The sequence below is a fragment of the Carcharhinus amblyrhynchos genome, chromosome 26, assembly GCF_965287045.1.
Source record: "Carcharhinus amblyrhynchos chromosome 26, sCarAmb.v2.hapA, whole genome shotgun sequence".
NCBI classification, from domain to species: Eukaryota; Metazoa; Chordata; class Chondrichthyes; order Carcharhiniformes; family Carcharhinidae; genus Carcharhinus; species Carcharhinus amblyrhynchos.
This window is the reverse complement of record NC_137349.1, coordinates 14,718,667-14,735,095: the sequence shown is the minus strand read 5'-3', so window position 1 is coordinate 14,735,095 and position 16,429 is coordinate 14,718,667. Positions and strand designations below refer to the sequence as shown.

Sequence of the window (16,429 nt, the reverse complement as noted above, 5' to 3'; positions counted from 1 at the left end):
ACTGCTACAGTTGCCACTGGAGCAGCTGTTGTCAAGAGATTTAAGAGTTGTTGAAATTATGAAGAGTACTTCTGGTTGGGGTGTTCATCGATTTATAATTGAGGGATTTGCAAATGCATGATGAATATGAGGTTGATGGCCTCCTTCAATGCTGTAAACCTCTATAATGCTGTTCCTTTGTATATTTCTCTCTCCCTTCTAATCTGTCCCTCCTTCTCGTTCCATCCTTCCATCCCCTCTCATACTCTCACTTTGACCCTGCTCTGTATGCTCCTTCTGAGTATGTGCTGTAGCAATCAAATACTTCGCTTCCTTATAAGTTTCTTGTTCAGAAATTCCAATGATGTGGAATTGATGAAGTGTAGTCACTGCCATGCTGTAAATCAGCTGGTGGTGGTGTTGGAGAAGCAGTCACCAAAATAAACCCCCAGTGGGAAATTTGTTGCGTTTTGTGAAATACGATTCCCGTTCTTGGAACCCCTGAGTGTCTGCCCCTTTGCTGAGTGTTGAACTTTAAAGTACCTCTGCCAGTGTTGATGGCTTGTTCAGAGAGTTACTTAAGCTGCCATTCCAGAAGTCCTAGATGTCCTTTGCAGGAACTGTAATACTGCACTGCAATGATACTGAGGGTTCCTGAATTCTCGTCAGAGTGTTTCACTTGACTGATTCACCCTTGGGAGGCTTGTTTATAAAAACTTCATTTTTTTATTCTTTCATGGGATTTAGCCAACAAGGGCAGCATTTATTGTCCATCCCCAGTTGGCCTTGAGAGAATGGTGGTTATGGATCGCTGCAGTCCATTTATTTCATGTAAAGAGAACAGTTACTTTGCAATAACAGGCGCTGGATTGAAACAAAGGCCTTCATAAGAGCTGAAATATTCTGGTCTGGTTCTTGCATTGCAGTTTGGGATGCTATGAAAACTTAACTAATTCTTCACAGACTCTGGAGTGTCTTAAAAACGTCCCGTTTGTAAAGCTTCCTTCACAACCTCTGGATGTCTGAAAATACTTTACAACCAGTTAAATAAAGATTTGCATTTATTTAGTACCTGAGTGGCACAGTGGTTAGCGCTGCTTCTTCACGGTGCCAGGGATCCTGGTGCAATTCCCAGCTTGGGTCACTGTGTGGAGTTTGCACGCTCTCCCTTGCCTGCGTGGGTTTCCTCCAGGTGCTCCAGTTTCCTCCCACGTTCTGAGACACATGCTGATTAGGTGCATTGACCTGAATAGGCACCGGACTGTGGTGACTAGGGGAATTTTACAGTAACTTCATTGCAGTGTTAATGTAAGCCTTACTTGTGACTAATAAATAATTTATTTTAGCAACCATTAGACATCTCAAAATGCTTTCAGCTAATGAAGTGCTTCTGAAGTGTAGACACTATAGTAATGTCGGAAACTTGGCAGCCAATTTGCACACAGCAAGATCCCACAAACAGTAATCCAGTAATAGCCAGATAACCTGCTTTCGTGATGTTGATTGAGGAAAAGGCCAGACCTAAGCCTGATGGGATATACCCCAAAATACTAAGAGAGGCAAGGGAGGAAATTGCTGGGGCCTTGAGAGAAATCTTTGTATCCTCACTGGCTACAGGGGAGGTCCCAGAGGATTGGAGAATAATCAGTGTTGTTCCTTTGTTTAAGAAGGGTAGCAAGAATAATACAGGTAATTGCAGGCCCGTGAGCCTTAAATCAGTGGTAGGGAAATTATTGGAGAGGATTCTTCCAGACAGGATTTAGTCCCACTTGGAAATAAATGGACGTATTAGCAAGAGGCAACATGGTTTTGTGAAAGGGAGGTCATGTCTCATGAACTTGAGCGAGTTTTTCGAGGAAGTGACGAAGATGATTGATGCAGATAGAGCAATAGATGTTGTCTACGTGGACTTCAGTAAGGCCTTTGACAAGGTCCATCATGGCAGACAGGTGAAGTCGCATGGGATCAAAGGTGAGTTGGCAAGATGGATACAGAACTGGCTTGGTCATGGAAAACAGAGAATAGCAGTGGAAGGATGTGTTTCTGAATGGAGGGCTGTGATGAGTGGCGTTCCTCAGGGATCAATGCTGGAATCTTTGCTGTTTGTAATATATATATAAATGATTTGGAGGAAAATGTAACTGGTTTGATTAGTACGTTTATGGATGATACAAAGGTTGGTGGATTTGCGGATAGCGATGAGGACCATCATCATCACCAGCAGCAGGATATAGATCAGTTGGAGGTTTGGGCGGAGAGATGGCAGATGGAGTTTAATCTGGACAAATGTGCATTTTGGAAGTTCTGATAAAGATAGGAAATATACAGTAAATGTCAGAACCCTTAAGAGTATTGATAGGCAGAGGGAGCTGGGTGTATAGGTACACAGGTCACTGCAAGTGGCAACGCAGGTGGAGAAGGTAGTCAAAAAGGCATAAGGCTTGCTTGCCTTCAGCGGCTGGGGCATTGAGTTTAAAAATTGGCAAGTCATGTTTCGGCTTTAGAGAACCTTAGTTAGGCCACACTTGGAATATAGTGTTCAATTCTGGTTGCTACACTACCAGAAGGATGTGGAGGCTTTGGAGAGGTACAGAAAAGATTCACCAGGATGTTGCCTAGTATGGAGGCTATTAGCTATGAGGAGAAGTTGGAGAAACATGATTCGTTCTCACTGGAGTGTTGAGGGGTGACCTAATAGAAGTCTGTAGGATTATGAGGGGCATAGACAGAGTGGACGATCAGAAGCTTTTTCCCAGGGTGGAAGAGTCAATTACATAGATTTAAGGTGTGAGGAAAGGAGATGTACGAGGCAAGTTTTTTACACAGGATGGTGGATGCCTGGAATTCTTTGCTGGGGGAAGTAGTGGAAGCGGATACGATAGTGAGTTTTAAGGGGCTTCTGGACAAATGCATGATTAGGATGGGAATAGAGAGATATGGTTCCCGGAAGGGTTAAGGGGTTTAGTTCAGTCGGGCAGCATGGCACTGCAGGCTTGGAGGGCCGAAGGGCCTGTTCCTGTGCTGTAATTTTCTTTGTTCTTTATTCCTTGGATAAATTTGGCTCAGGACAGACTTCTCCTGCTCTCCTTTGAGTGGTTCCCTGAGAATGAGAGAATGTGATAGAAATAAGCAAGCAAGCAAGCAGAGACCCATGGGAGAGAAATGTAGAATCCCTACAGTGCAGAAGGAGGCCATTTGGCCCACTGAGTCCGCACGAGATCAATCCCACCCAGGCTCTATTCCCGTAGCCCCACATATTTACCCCATGATCCCTCTAACCTACGCATCCCGGGACACTAAGGGGCAATTTAGCATGATCAATGGTCACTTCAGAAGCTCTTCATTGACTGTAAGCATTTTGAGATGTGTAATGGTTATTAAAAAAAATTGTTAGTCACAAGTAAGGCTTACATTAATACTGCAATGAAATTACTGTGAAATTGCACTAGTTGCCACAGTCTGGCGGCGCCTGTTCGGGTCAATGCACCTAACTGGCGTATCTTAGGAGTTTGGGAGGAAACTGGAGCACCTGGAGGAAACCTACTCAGAAACGGGAAGAACGTGTAAACTCCACACATACAGTGATCCAAGCCAGGAATTGAACCCAAGTCTCTGAAACTGTAAGGCAGCAGTGCTAACCACTGCCACCATGAGAGAAAATGTGAGCTGGAAGAAACCCAGCCAGGGAGATCGGAAATAAACATGAATGAGCCTGAAGTGGGTGCAGAGTGCAAAAGATGAGAGTGGGGTTGATTTGGAGCAAATAGGAGAAAGGGGAGTGAGAGATAAGTAAGCAGAAGGGGTGATGGTGAGAGATTGAAGGGGAGATATATGGAGAGAAGGAGCAAGCAAACGTGAAGTGTGTGAGGAATGAGCAGGGAGGCATGAAGTGTGATAAGCTGAGAACAAAGTGGGAGTGAACAAACAAGAAAGATGAAGTGAATGGAGAAGGCAGCGAATGCAGGACAGGGCTGTGATAGGGGTGGAAAGGAACTTGGAAGAAAGACACATGTGAGAAAAAAAGCCAGCAGGGAGAGAGTAAAGGGATGCGTACACATGAGAGGAGAGAGGACAAAGGTGCAAACAAACCAGAAGAGAGGGAACTCAGTCATAGCCCCAGCTCGTTCTGCAGCTCCCCTGTTACCTCACTCCGTAATACAATCTTCACATGAAAAGGACTTGGAATCCCAAGTATCTCCTACTTCAGCAGATTAAATTCAGCATTGGTTTTAGGTAGCTGTGAACTGATTTGCCCGGATCCAAGGGATTGAAATAGTTGCACCAGCATCATTACCTGCATCCGCTCAGAACTTCCAAAGCTGCTATACTCTGCCTATCTCAGCAGTCGTTCTTAACTCTGTGTTGTTCTGTAGGCTTCCCTCCAGCAGTACCGCAGTAATGCTGGATCTCCAGCCAACCAGTCTCCCACCTCCCCTGGCTCCAATCAAGGCTTCTCTCCCGGCACCTCCCCTCAAGTAAGGGAACCTTTGCTTCCAGTGATTGGCTTGGTGTTGTGACTAATTCATGGTTTGCAATGAGGTTATCCCATTCTTGCCATGTCACAATTTGCTTTGTCACCTTCCATCACCATGTACCTCTCTGTTTAACCAAGAACTGTTTCTGAGCCTTATTAAAGTTTCCATTTCCACTTGTGTTGGTGTGTATGACTGAGTGGCTGCACATGGCTGCATGATTCTGTGTGTGCATGCATGTCACTAAGCATGGATCTGGGTGAGATTTGATCATTCTGTATTTAATTGATTGCTAACTTTTGGATTTATGGAAACAAATTCGGATATCTTCGAATTAAGATATTGATTAGGCAGAGTTAAGAGCCTAGATTTTATTGCGAGTGTATCTGTTCCACTTCTGAAGGAAGGATGTGTGCAGGCAGCACACCCTGCAGGAGAAGGTGTGAGAATTTGAGTGAGCAGGAGTTGAATGCTATATTTTCTAACTCTCAAAATAGTGAGGGGAAATAGAGGAGCAAATCTGCAGGAAAGCACAAGAGATTTGCAAGAAATTTAGAGTGGTAATATTGGGGAACAAATATTGATTGGGATATAATTAAAGGAAAAGAAGGGGAGGAATTTCTGAAATGTGTTCAGCAGAATTATGTTCTTAATCTAACTGGAAAGAAGATATTATTGGATCTGAAACAGAAAATGTTGGAAGATCTCAGCAGGTCTGACAGCATCTGCGGATCAAGAACAGAGTTAATGTTTCTCATCAGAACTGAAGACAATAGTAAATAGGATGAGATTTATGTTGTTTGGGGGTGAGGGTTGGGGTTGGCTGGCGACTGACTGGTAGAGGGCCTGTAGTTGGTGGAGATGAGAGAGATTGTCAAAGATGTTAAAGATTAAAAAGACAAAAGAAACACAAATGGTGGTGATTGCGGCCTTTAAGGGATCAGAATGTGTAAATGGCAGGACAAAGGTAAGCAGAATGTCAAAGGACAACTTGAAACATGTAGCAAGTGGCCGTGGTGGGGGGGAAGGGGAGACACTGGTGGTGGGGGGAAGGGGAGTCAGTAGTGGTGGGGGGGGAGACAGTGGTGGTGGGAGGGGGGAGGGAAGAGACACATGGTGGGGGTGGAAAAAGATGGAGAGATCTTTGATAAGCTGAAAAATGAAACAATGGAAGAAATGAAAAATAATAAACTGAAATTAAATGATGGAAATGGGGTAAAAGTAGAGGAGAGAATTCATGGGTCTGAAGTTATTGAACTCTGTTCAGTCCGGAAGGCTGTAAAGTGCCTAATCGGAAGAACAGGTGTGCTGTTCCTCCAGTTTGCTTTGGGAATGAGCTGGGCCAAGTGGACCAAGTGTCTGAGAGGGCACACTTGGTCAAGAGTGATCATAACGTTTAGATTAATAATGGGGGAGAACAGGAACAATCTATAGTAGATTGGAAGAGGGCTAATTTCAGTTGAATGAGAAGGGATTTTGCTACAGTGGAATGGAACCAAAGATTGACGGGAAAAACTGTAATGGAACAGTGGGTGATCTTAAGAAGATCTTCTCGGCGCAGGCTAGATATGTTCCAACAAGAAGAAAGGTAGAGGAGCCAAAGCCAGGGCTCCTTGGGTAATGAAGGAGATAGAGAATGAAATGAAGCAGTATAAAGAGGGTATGTTTTCAAGTGGAAATCAGGCCAAATACAAACAGAGAGAAGAGAAGAGGAAACCGAATGAGACTAGAATGACAATTAACATAAAAGGAAGTCCAAAAATCTTCTACCAGCATCTAAATAGGAAGTGTGTTCTATTAGGAACAAGAAGGGTAATAGATGATAAGAAGCACTGGACAAGGCTAAAATATTGATAAGTACTTTGTACCAGTGTTTACTAAGGAGACGCTCACAAAATATCGATGGAAGTGGTGAGGGTTTCATAGCACAAAAAGAGACCATTTGTGTCTACACCGCCAAGCACCTGTCTATTCAAATCCTATTTTCTAGCACTTGGTCCATAGCATTGTGTGCTGTGGCTTTTCAGGTGCTCAATTAAATGCTTTTCCATTGTTGAGAGTGTACTGGAAAGGCTGCTATACTTTGAGCAGATAAGTCATCCAGTCCAGATGGTTTGCATTCCCACGTTGCTAAAGGAAATACGGATGGAGGTAGCAGAAGTGCTTGCCACAATCCTCCCTGCATATCAGGGATGTGCATGTGATTGGGGAGTGGCAAATGTGTTGAGTGTATTCAAGAAAGGATGCAAGATCATTCCAAACAACAGCAGGCCAATCAGTTTAACATTGCTGGTGAGTAAGGTTTTAGAATCAATAATTAGAAAAAAAATTCAACTGTCAACTAAAGAGGTTTGATTTAATGAAGACAGCCAGCACGCATTTGTAAAAGACAGATCATGGTTAACTTGATTGACTGAATTTTTTGATAAAATAACTGAACACTGATGAAGGGAATGCACTGGATATCTAAATTTTAAGAAAGCGTTCCACAAAATAACCTGTAAAAGGCTGGTTAACAAAATTGACGCTTATGGAATAGGAAGTAGTGTCAGCTTGGATGAAAAATTATCTTAAGGACAGAAATACATAATTAGTTTTTTTTTTAGTCTGGCAAATGGTTGACAATAGTGTCCCCTAACGTTCAATGCCCAAATGAAGAGCAGTATTGAAAGGGGATGCATTAGTTAGAATAACATGTGGCCACAGAAATGACTCAGGATGATATGGTGCCTCCCTGGTGCTTGGGTCAGGAGTGATCGGCCAGAGGTCATTGGTATCAATGATTTAGGGAGGAAAGTGGATGAGGTCCTGAAAGCAGACCTTGCGATGCTCAGGAGGAGATTAAAACAGTAATCTCCACAATGCACAAGTATACAAGCAGAAGCATTGAATAATTAAACATATGGCTGGAAAGCTGGTGTGGGAGGGAGTGCAGTAGAGTTCTGAGGCATTGGGGCAGATTTTGGGAAAGTTGGGACCTGTACAAACTGGCCAGTCTACACTTGAAAGGGATGAATATCCTCGCAGGAAGATTTGTTCATGCTGTTGCGAGATTCTAAGCTAGATTGACGGGGAACCTGAGGACAAATTCAGAGAAGGGGACGTGAGATGTTTTCCAGGCTGTTGATGGAAGCCAAGGTGGAAATAATGAATGCTCTGAGGATCATTTTCCAATTCTCGCTAGACACAGGTGAGGTACCAGAGAATTGGAAATCTGCAGATGTTGTACAATTTATAAAGGGTGAAAAGTAGACCAGAATACTATAGATTGGTCAAATTGACTTCAATGGTGGGCAAATTATTGGAAAGAATTCTTAGACAGAGATTGATCAGGGATTGTCAGCTTTGCTGTGTTGTGAAGATCATGCCTTATTAACAAGGAAGATTGTTGAGGGCAGCGCAGTGAATAATGTCTACATGGATTTCAGTAAGGCACTTGACAAGGTCCTACATGGCAGATTGGTCAGAAAAGTGAGATCTCATGGGATACAGGGGAAAGTAACAGGTTGATTCCAGAAATGACTCAGTAACGAGTAAAAGGAGTAATTTAATTGATGCACTGGTAGTAATCTTCCAAGAATCCTTAAATTGTAGAAAAGCACCAGAAGATTGAAAAACTGCCAATTATTGAAAAAGAGCTGGAGGTAAAAAGTAGTTAATTACAGGCATGTTAGATTAACATCTGTCATTGGGAAAATGTGAAGAGTCCATTGTAAAGAATATAACAACAGAACATTTAGAAATACATCGTATAATCAAGCAGCGTCAGCATGGCTTCATGAAGGGAAAATCATGCCTGACAAATGTAAATGAATTCCTTGAGTTAATAACACGCGTGCTAGATACAGGGGAACAAGCAGACATATTTGGATTTCAAAGTTTTTGATAAGGTACCACACAAAAAGCTACTTAATAAGAGCCCATGGTTTGGTGGTAGTATATTAGCATGGATAGAAAATTGTCTAACTAATAGAAGACAGTTGGGATAAAGGGCATTTCAGGATGGTAACAAGTGGACTTCCACAAGGATCAGTACTGGGTCCACAGTGATATAAATATATATTAATAGCACGGACAAGGGAAGTGAATATACCAAAGTCAAGTTTGTGCATAACATAAAAATAGGTCAGAAGGCTAGTGATGAGAATGACAGAGTCTTCAGAGAGATACAGGTAGCTTAAGCGAGTGGTCAAAAACTTGGCAGATGGAATATAACGTGAAAAATGTTAAGTTATGCACTTTGTTAGGAAGAATAAAGGGGCATAAATTATTTAAATGAAGAAAAACTGCAGAAAGCCGCAGCTTGGAGAGATTTGGGGGTCCTCGTGCATAAATCACAAAACAATGATAGGTATTGGGAAAACAAATGGAATGTTAACCTTTATTTCAAAAGAAAAGGAGCATAAAATAGGCAAATCCAGCTAAAACTGTACAAGCCATTAGTTAGACCACATCTGGAATACTGTGAATAGTTTTGGTCTCTATCTAAGGGAAGATATACTGGCTTTGGAGCCAGTTACAGGAGGTTCACTAGGTTACTCCTGGGTATGGAGGAATTTTCTTTGGAGAGGTTGGCTTCTAGGTTGGCCTGTACTCATTGGAGATTAGAAGAATGAGAGACAACCTTATTGGGACACATCAGATTCTCAGGGGGATTGACAGGTTTGATACTGAGAGGTTGTTTCCCTTTTTGGGAGAGACTAGGATCAGAGGACATCATCTCAGAGTCAAGGGCGACCCATTGAAGACGACCCAGAGATGAGAAAAAAATCTCTTCTCTGAGGGTAGTGACTAGGTGAAATTCTTTATCACAGAGAGCTGGAATAAATATGTTGAAGGCTGAAATAGACAGTTTTAATCGCTGTGGGAATCCAGAATTATGGGATAAGGATGGAAAGTGGAGTTGAGGATTATCAGATCAGTCATGATCTCACTGAATGTGGAACAGAATTGATGGGACATATGGTTACTTCTGCTCTTACATCTTCTGGTGTTATGACTATTTTTGTGACTGGAAAGTAGTTTCCAGTGATGTTGCACAGGTCTCAGTGTTGGAGTCGTTGATGCTTGTTGTGTCTGTTAATGATTTAGACTTCATGACATAGGAACCTGGGGGTTAATAGTCTTTGGCTTTGGGGTTGTAACAATGACCTGCCAAATTTCAAAATAACCAAATGCACTGTATCGCTGCCAAATGAAGACAGTACCAACAAGATTCCACTTGAATAGTTTTTCCTTTAATATGAATCAGAACAATGCAAACCACACATGAATTAATAGGCAAAAAGATACTTCAAATAAAAAGGTAAAAATTTTCCTTTAAATACTTGATTAAACATTGTTAAGCCTTAAGCAACCACAAACATTCATATTTCCCCCTGCACAAACATGGGACTACATAATTACACAGTTCCATAATAAGCAGGTCTTTACTTACAGAACGTAGATCCAGAGGGTGATCCATCTTTGAGTTTCATGGGTACAGTCATCATCAGCAAAGCACACTCCTGTGAACCCTCTCTCCCTTGGGTCACGATAATCCTGATTAGTATAGCTTCTCAGAGTTCCTCATCAACCAACCAGTAGCACCTAGTTCATAGTGTGCCCTTTTATAGGAAAATACCTAACTTTTTAATGTCCCTGAAGTATTCACACAGCTTTCCAGGGTTTAGATTTTTTTAACCAGCTCACAAAGTACCTCCAAGAACTCATGTCTGTTTTTCTGCCAAACTGAAAAAAACTGATCTGTTCCTGAGAGTGATTTGCTGCTTCTCCCAGGAATTCTGTTTCTTCTTTCTGTCTCTGACTGCTTTCTCTTTGTATCTATATCTGTATGCTGATAACAGTCACACTCCAGCAGTTGTGGCTACAGCTTTCATTTTGTGTCTGCCAGCCATTCAGTCAAAGTCCTTTTTCAAGCATTCATAAAAATAATTAGATTCCACAGACTTTTTAAAGAATGACACATTTTTCTTACTATACTGCTTCCAAAAGAACAAAGAAAAGTATAGTACCGGAACAGGCCATTCGGCCCTCCAAGCCCATGCCGACCATGATGCCGCAACTAAACTAAAAAAAAACTTCCTGCCCTTACTTGATCCATATCCCTCTGTTCCCTCTCTCTTCATGTCCCCATGCCTGTTAAATGTTGCAATTGTGCCTGCTTCAGCTACCTCCTCTGACAGTGTGTTCCAGGTACCCACCACTCTCTGCATGAGAAACTTCCCCTGCACCAGAACTGCATACAATATTCCAAATGGGTCAAAGGTCGTGACAGTCTATCTCCCTTAAACATTCCCCCTCTCACCTTGAACCTGTGCCCCCTTGTAATTGACACTTCCACCCTGGGAATAAGCCTCTGACTATCCACGCTGTCTGTGCCTCTCATAATTCCCTATCAGGTGTCCCCTCAGCCTCCCTCTTTCCAATGAAAACAATCCTAGTTTATTCAACCTCTCACAGTCACCATTTTTGAGTCCAGACAACATCCTGGTGAACCTTCTTTGCACACTCTCCAAAGCTTCCATGTCCTTCTGGTAGTGTGGTGACCAGAACTGTATGCAATACTCCAAATGGGTCAGAAGTCATGACAATATCAACAGAGTAATTGTCTCCATTCGGGCGCAGAGGAGATTAACCAGAATGGTTTCAGAGATGCCAGATTTTAACTACAAGCCTCGATTGGAGAAGCTGATATTTTGTACTTGAACAAAAGGAGATTACTGAGGGAGACAACAGATGAAATTGCTAGGCTTCTAACAGAAATCTTTGTTTCTTTATTTGCCACTGGTGAGGTCCCAGAGGATTGACCTGAACAGGTGCTGGAGTGTGGCAACTAGGGGAATTTCACAGTAAATTCATTACAATAATGTAAGCCTTACTTGTGACTAATAAATAAACTTTAAAAGACTTGGAGGGCAGAAGAACCTATTCCTGTGCTGTCTTGTTCTTTGTTCTTTGAGATTGAGGGGAGATTTGATAGGGGAGTATAACATTATGATAGGGTTAGATAAGGTAGACAAAAGTTTCCATTGGCTGGTGGTTCCAGGACTCGGGTACAGATTGAACGTTTTAGCTAAGAGATGCAAGGAGTTTTTTAGGAAGAACATTTTTTATGTGGTGTGTGGTAATGACTTGGAACTCCCTGCTACAAGAATGACTGAAATGGAGACAATGACTTGCTTCAGATTGGGATCCAGGTGGATATTTGAGGGAGATAAACTTGCAGCATTATTGGCATAAACTGGGAAATCCTACTTACTGGATTATTCTACTGAGAGTGAGTTTTCAGGTGCTTGATTGGCCGAATGGCCTCCTGTGGCATTGGATCTGAGGGGTGCGTGCAGAAAGCATTCTCTGCAGAGAGAGTGAGAGCTAGAATGAGTAAAAAGCATTCTCTAGGGGAAGTATGACAGCGGGAACTTTTCTTTGGTAAGAGAGTGAGTGGGGAGAACTTGTGCCTGGCTATTCAGACGCCACCAGTGCTGCCCTGGTGGTGCAGGACTGCACCTATTCCTTATAACTAGGACAACCCCATCCCAATGCAGACTACCATCAAGTGTGAATAACGTTGAGGATCGGTATCTGGTGCAAATAATAAGAAGCAATAATAATGACATTCATTTTGTTCACGAAGGAGTCTTAAATGCTGTTGTTTTACTTTTTATTAGGATTTAGTCCAAGAAGGTGGCAACCTTGGAAGTCACTGGTTTATAAAACAAGTAATATGCTGACTGAGGCTGAATTAATGTTTATTAAGCATTCTATAGGACTTGCCATAGGCATGGAGGAGAGGAGAGCAGACCCTGAACAGAGGGCAGTCAACAGGGGACTCCGGGCAGAAGGGCTGGGGGATCCTGGGAGAGAGGAGAATGGAGTCCCTGGTAGAGAGGAGTGTAAATGAGGGACCCAGACAGAGGAGTGGGGGGTCCCTGGCAGAGTGGAGAGGGGGGGCAGGGGAGTCCCAGGCAGAGAGGAGAGTCAAGGAGGATCCCTGGGCAGAGAGAAGGGAATGGTTACGGCAGAGGGTCGGAGAGGGGGGCTCAGGCAGGGGGTACCTAGAAGACCCTAAGGCTGATGCTGGATCTGGTGCTTGCTGTTTGATGGACCGATCTATTTAGACTGTGCATGTTGGAGGTTCGCCTATGTTGTTATAGTTAGGCTCTCCTGCAGCTAATATATGACGTGTTCTCACTGTGAAACCTTTTCTGAAATTCAAACTTAATCTGACAAAGTATTTCCCAAGATGGATTAGCAAGTTTACAAAGCTGCAGTATGTTTGTCATAATGCTGATACACAATGGGTTACAGCGAGGTGGCAGCTTCTGATTGATGCTGCATCATAGCAATACATAGAAATTGCAACTTGGAAACAGGCCTTCCGGCCCATCCAATCCATGTTGGCAAGTTCTCATCACATTTACCCTCCTCTTCTTATACAGCATTAGTAGAAGATGTAATGCCCAGGGAGGGGAGACTGTAACAAGAGCAGTTCCGTGGACTGCCCAGTGTCCAGGACAGAGTGGATAAGACCAGAGACTGGGTGCAGGTGAGATAGGCTTGACCTGACAGAGCACTTGGTGTTATGAAGAGGAGGTCTGAGTCTCCCTTTCAGTACAGCTTCATATTTAGGAATTACATTATAGACTGTAACTGAAGGAAGCAATCTCAGAAAAGAAACAATGAGTGCGTGTGCAAGAGTGTATGTGTGTATGTCTGTGTGTGTGTGCATGTATGTGTGTGTGCGTGGTATGGCTGTGTACGTGTGAGCGTGTGCAATGTGTTTGTATGCATGCACGGTGTCTGTGTGTGTGCGCGGTGTGTCTGTGTGCGTGTATATGTGCGTGCGTGGTATGTGTACTTGGTGCCTGTCAGTCACAAGATGATTAGTGTACATTAAATGTCTTATTTGTGAGCAATAAATTCTCTGTCCTTTTCCACAGACATCCATACTTGGTAGTGTTTTTGGAGATTATTATGATCAGCAGCTGACAAACAGACAAGCCAACTCGCTGTCTCACCAGGTAAGGACACAGGCCAATTCCCTGCTGCAGTGGGTAGGCAGCGTCAGCAACTCGTCAAAGTTTTAAATTTGGCCCAGTCTTTGTAACTTCAGTTTAATTATTCGTCAATTCATTGGATGCTGCTGTCAATCCAAAAGGACATTCTAACTATCATACGGTGAATAACACTGTGTATGAATTTCAGTGCTGGTGCAATGCCAGGTCCATTGGCTGTACATCCCAGTGATTGGCTGATTCTTTGGTTATTTATAATAGAGTTCAGGCTGTAATGAACCAGCAAGTGCAAAACCCAAAACAAAATGTTAGATAGGGTTCTGCAGTTGGCCAGCTCTTGCTGAACAATCCTAAGTGTGCTAATAGCTACACTAATAGCCAATTTCAGATGGAAACAGAAAATCCTGAAAAACCTCTGCAGGGAGTCTGGCAGCTTTTGTGAAGAAAGAAACAAAGTTAGCATTTCAAATCCATGTGACTCAACTTCAGAAGATGCTGCCAGAGCAGCACAGCTTTTCCAGCATTTCCTGTTTTTTAGTTCAGATTTGCAGCATCCACAATGCTTTGTTTTTATTTTAGAAACTAATTTAAGATAATCAGTCAATCTCATAGTGTGGCTCATTTTACACTTCTGAGAAGTGGCATAAATTCGTGCACAGTCTTGGAGGGCCCCCCACCTCTCCTGGAGGTATGGGTCCAGGACCCTTCCCTCACAGGGTTTGGGTCTTTAGCCCCTGTGGAATCCATCCAGGAGAAGATTCTAATCATTAAATTCTTTATTTTAGCTTGAACAGTTTAATATGATTGAGAGCCCAAACAGCACCAACAGCTTGTACAACCAAATCTCAACCCTGAACTACTCGCAGGCAGCAATGATGGGGCTGACAGGGAGCCACGGGAATCTACAGGACTCTCAGCTCAGTTACAGCAATCACGGAAACATCCCCAACATCATTCTGACTGGTAAGTACCTCACAACACTGTTGTAGCTAATGTTTCACTCCTTGTACTTCCCACTCATCAACTTGTTACGTCACCAAATAACAAGCATCGTAGTTGGAACATGAGTCACAACAATAACTTTATAACCAAATACAGCACAGGCAACCGGGTAGGGTGACCTCCTCCTGTGCCTGTATTCTTTTAGGGGTGGATGATCTGCGAGAAGTGATCGTCCATATTGGCACCAATGATTTAGGTAAGAAAGGTGATGAAGTCCTGAAAGCAGACCTTAGGGAACTGAGATTGAAAAACAAGATCTCTAAAGCAGTAATCTCAGGATTAAAGAACAAAGAAAATTGTAGCACAGGAGCAGGCCCTTCAGCCCTCCAAGCTTGCACCAATCATGCTGTTCAATTGAACTAAAACCCCCTACCCTTCCGGGAACCATATCCCTCTATTCCCATCCTATTCACGTATTTGTCCAGGCACCCCTTAAAAGTCACTATCGTACCTGCTTCCACCTCCCCTGGCAATGAGTTCCAGGCACCCACTACTCTCTGTGTAAAAAAATCTGCCTCGTACATCTTTAAACCTTGCCCCTCGCACCTTAAATTTATGTCCCCCACCCCAGTAATTGACTCTTCTATCCTGGGAACAAGCTATTGACTATCCAGTCTGTCCATGCCCCTCATAATTTTGTAGACTTCTATCAGGTCGCCCCTCAACTTCTGAGATTCCAGTGAGAACAAACCAAGTTTCTCCAACCTCTCCTCAAAGCTAATGCCCTCCATACCAGGCAATGTCCTAGTAAATCTTTTCTGTACCCTCTCCAAAACCTCCACATCCTTCTGTTAGTGTGCCGACCAGAATTGAACACTGTATTCCAAATGTAGCTTAACTAAGGTTCTGTACAGCTGCAACAAGACTTGCCAATTTTTAAACTCAGTGCCCCGGCCGATGAAAGCAAGCATGCCGAATGCCTTCTTGACAACCTTCTCCATCTGTGTTACTACTTTCAGTGACCTGTATACCCAGATTCCTCTGCTATCAATAGTCTTAAGGATTCTGTCATTTACTGTATATTTCCTATCTGTATTAGACCTTCCAAAACGTATTACCTCACATTGCTCCCAGTCCCCACCTGCACGAGGATAGAAACAGGAGAACTGAGCGATTTTTAAAACATGGCTGGAAAGCTGGTCAAGGGTTTTGGATTTCTGAGGCATTGGGACCAGTTCTGGGAAAGGTGGGATCTGTGCAAACTGGAAGGTCTACACCTGAACAGGACTGGGATGAATATCCTTGCATAGAGATTTGCTCGTGCTGTTGGAGTTTTAAACCAGACTGACGGGGCTGGGAACCTGAGGGCAAATTCAGAGAATTAATAACTCTGAAAGACAGAAACAGTACAGGTTACAAAGTGTACAGCACAGGAATTTGGCAATGTTAAAAAGTAGATATATAAATGCAAGGAGCATAGAAAATAAAGCTGATGAGCTGAGCATACAGACAGTCAAATGGCAGCATGGTATCAACACAATAATTAGAGAAAATGGTAGGGATGTAGCATTATTGTTTAAAGAATCAATTAAGCTGTGAGGGGGAATGATGTACTTAATGAAGCATCAAATGAGGATTGGACTGGAAACAGCTATTAGTAGGAAAACCTGCCAAATCAGTGAGAGGCAGTAAAAAAGGCAAATGGTAGTTTGGTCTCATAGTGAGGGGATTTGAGTATTGGGATAGGGATGCTTTGCTGCAATTGTATAGTGTGTTGGTGAGGCCACACCTGGAGTATTGTGTGTAGTTTTGGTGTCCTTATCGGAAGAAAGATGACCTTGCTATAGAGAGAGTACAGCTAAGGTTTATTCCAGGTTGATTCCAGGGATGGCAGGTCTGTTATATGAGGAAAGTCAAAGTCAGTTAGGATTATATTTAGTAGAGTTTCATAGAGTGAGAGGGGATCTCATTGAAACGTATAAAATTCTAACAGGGTTAGACAGGGTAGATTCAGAATGT

The 16,429-nt window shown here is 42.9% G+C and overlaps 1 protein-coding gene across 2 annotated transcripts in view; it reads left to right on the top strand.

The window, feature by feature from the left end:
- Positions 1-16,429, top strand: part of LOC145358817 (CREB-regulated transcription coactivator 1-like) — an 85,045-nt gene that overhangs the window by 50,845 nt on the left and 17,771 nt on the right. The window contains exons 11-13 of one of the 2 annotated variants that reach the window (XM_080213126.1): positions 4,353-4,454; positions 13,394-13,474; positions 14,254-14,431. In XM_080213126.1, coding sequence (XP_080069252.1) covers positions 4,353-4,454; positions 13,394-13,474; positions 14,254-14,431 — 361 coding nt within the window. The remainder of the gene's footprint in view (positions 1-4,352; positions 4,455-13,393; positions 13,475-14,253; positions 14,432-16,429) is intronic. The other variant, XM_080213127.1, reaches the window with a different exon arrangement.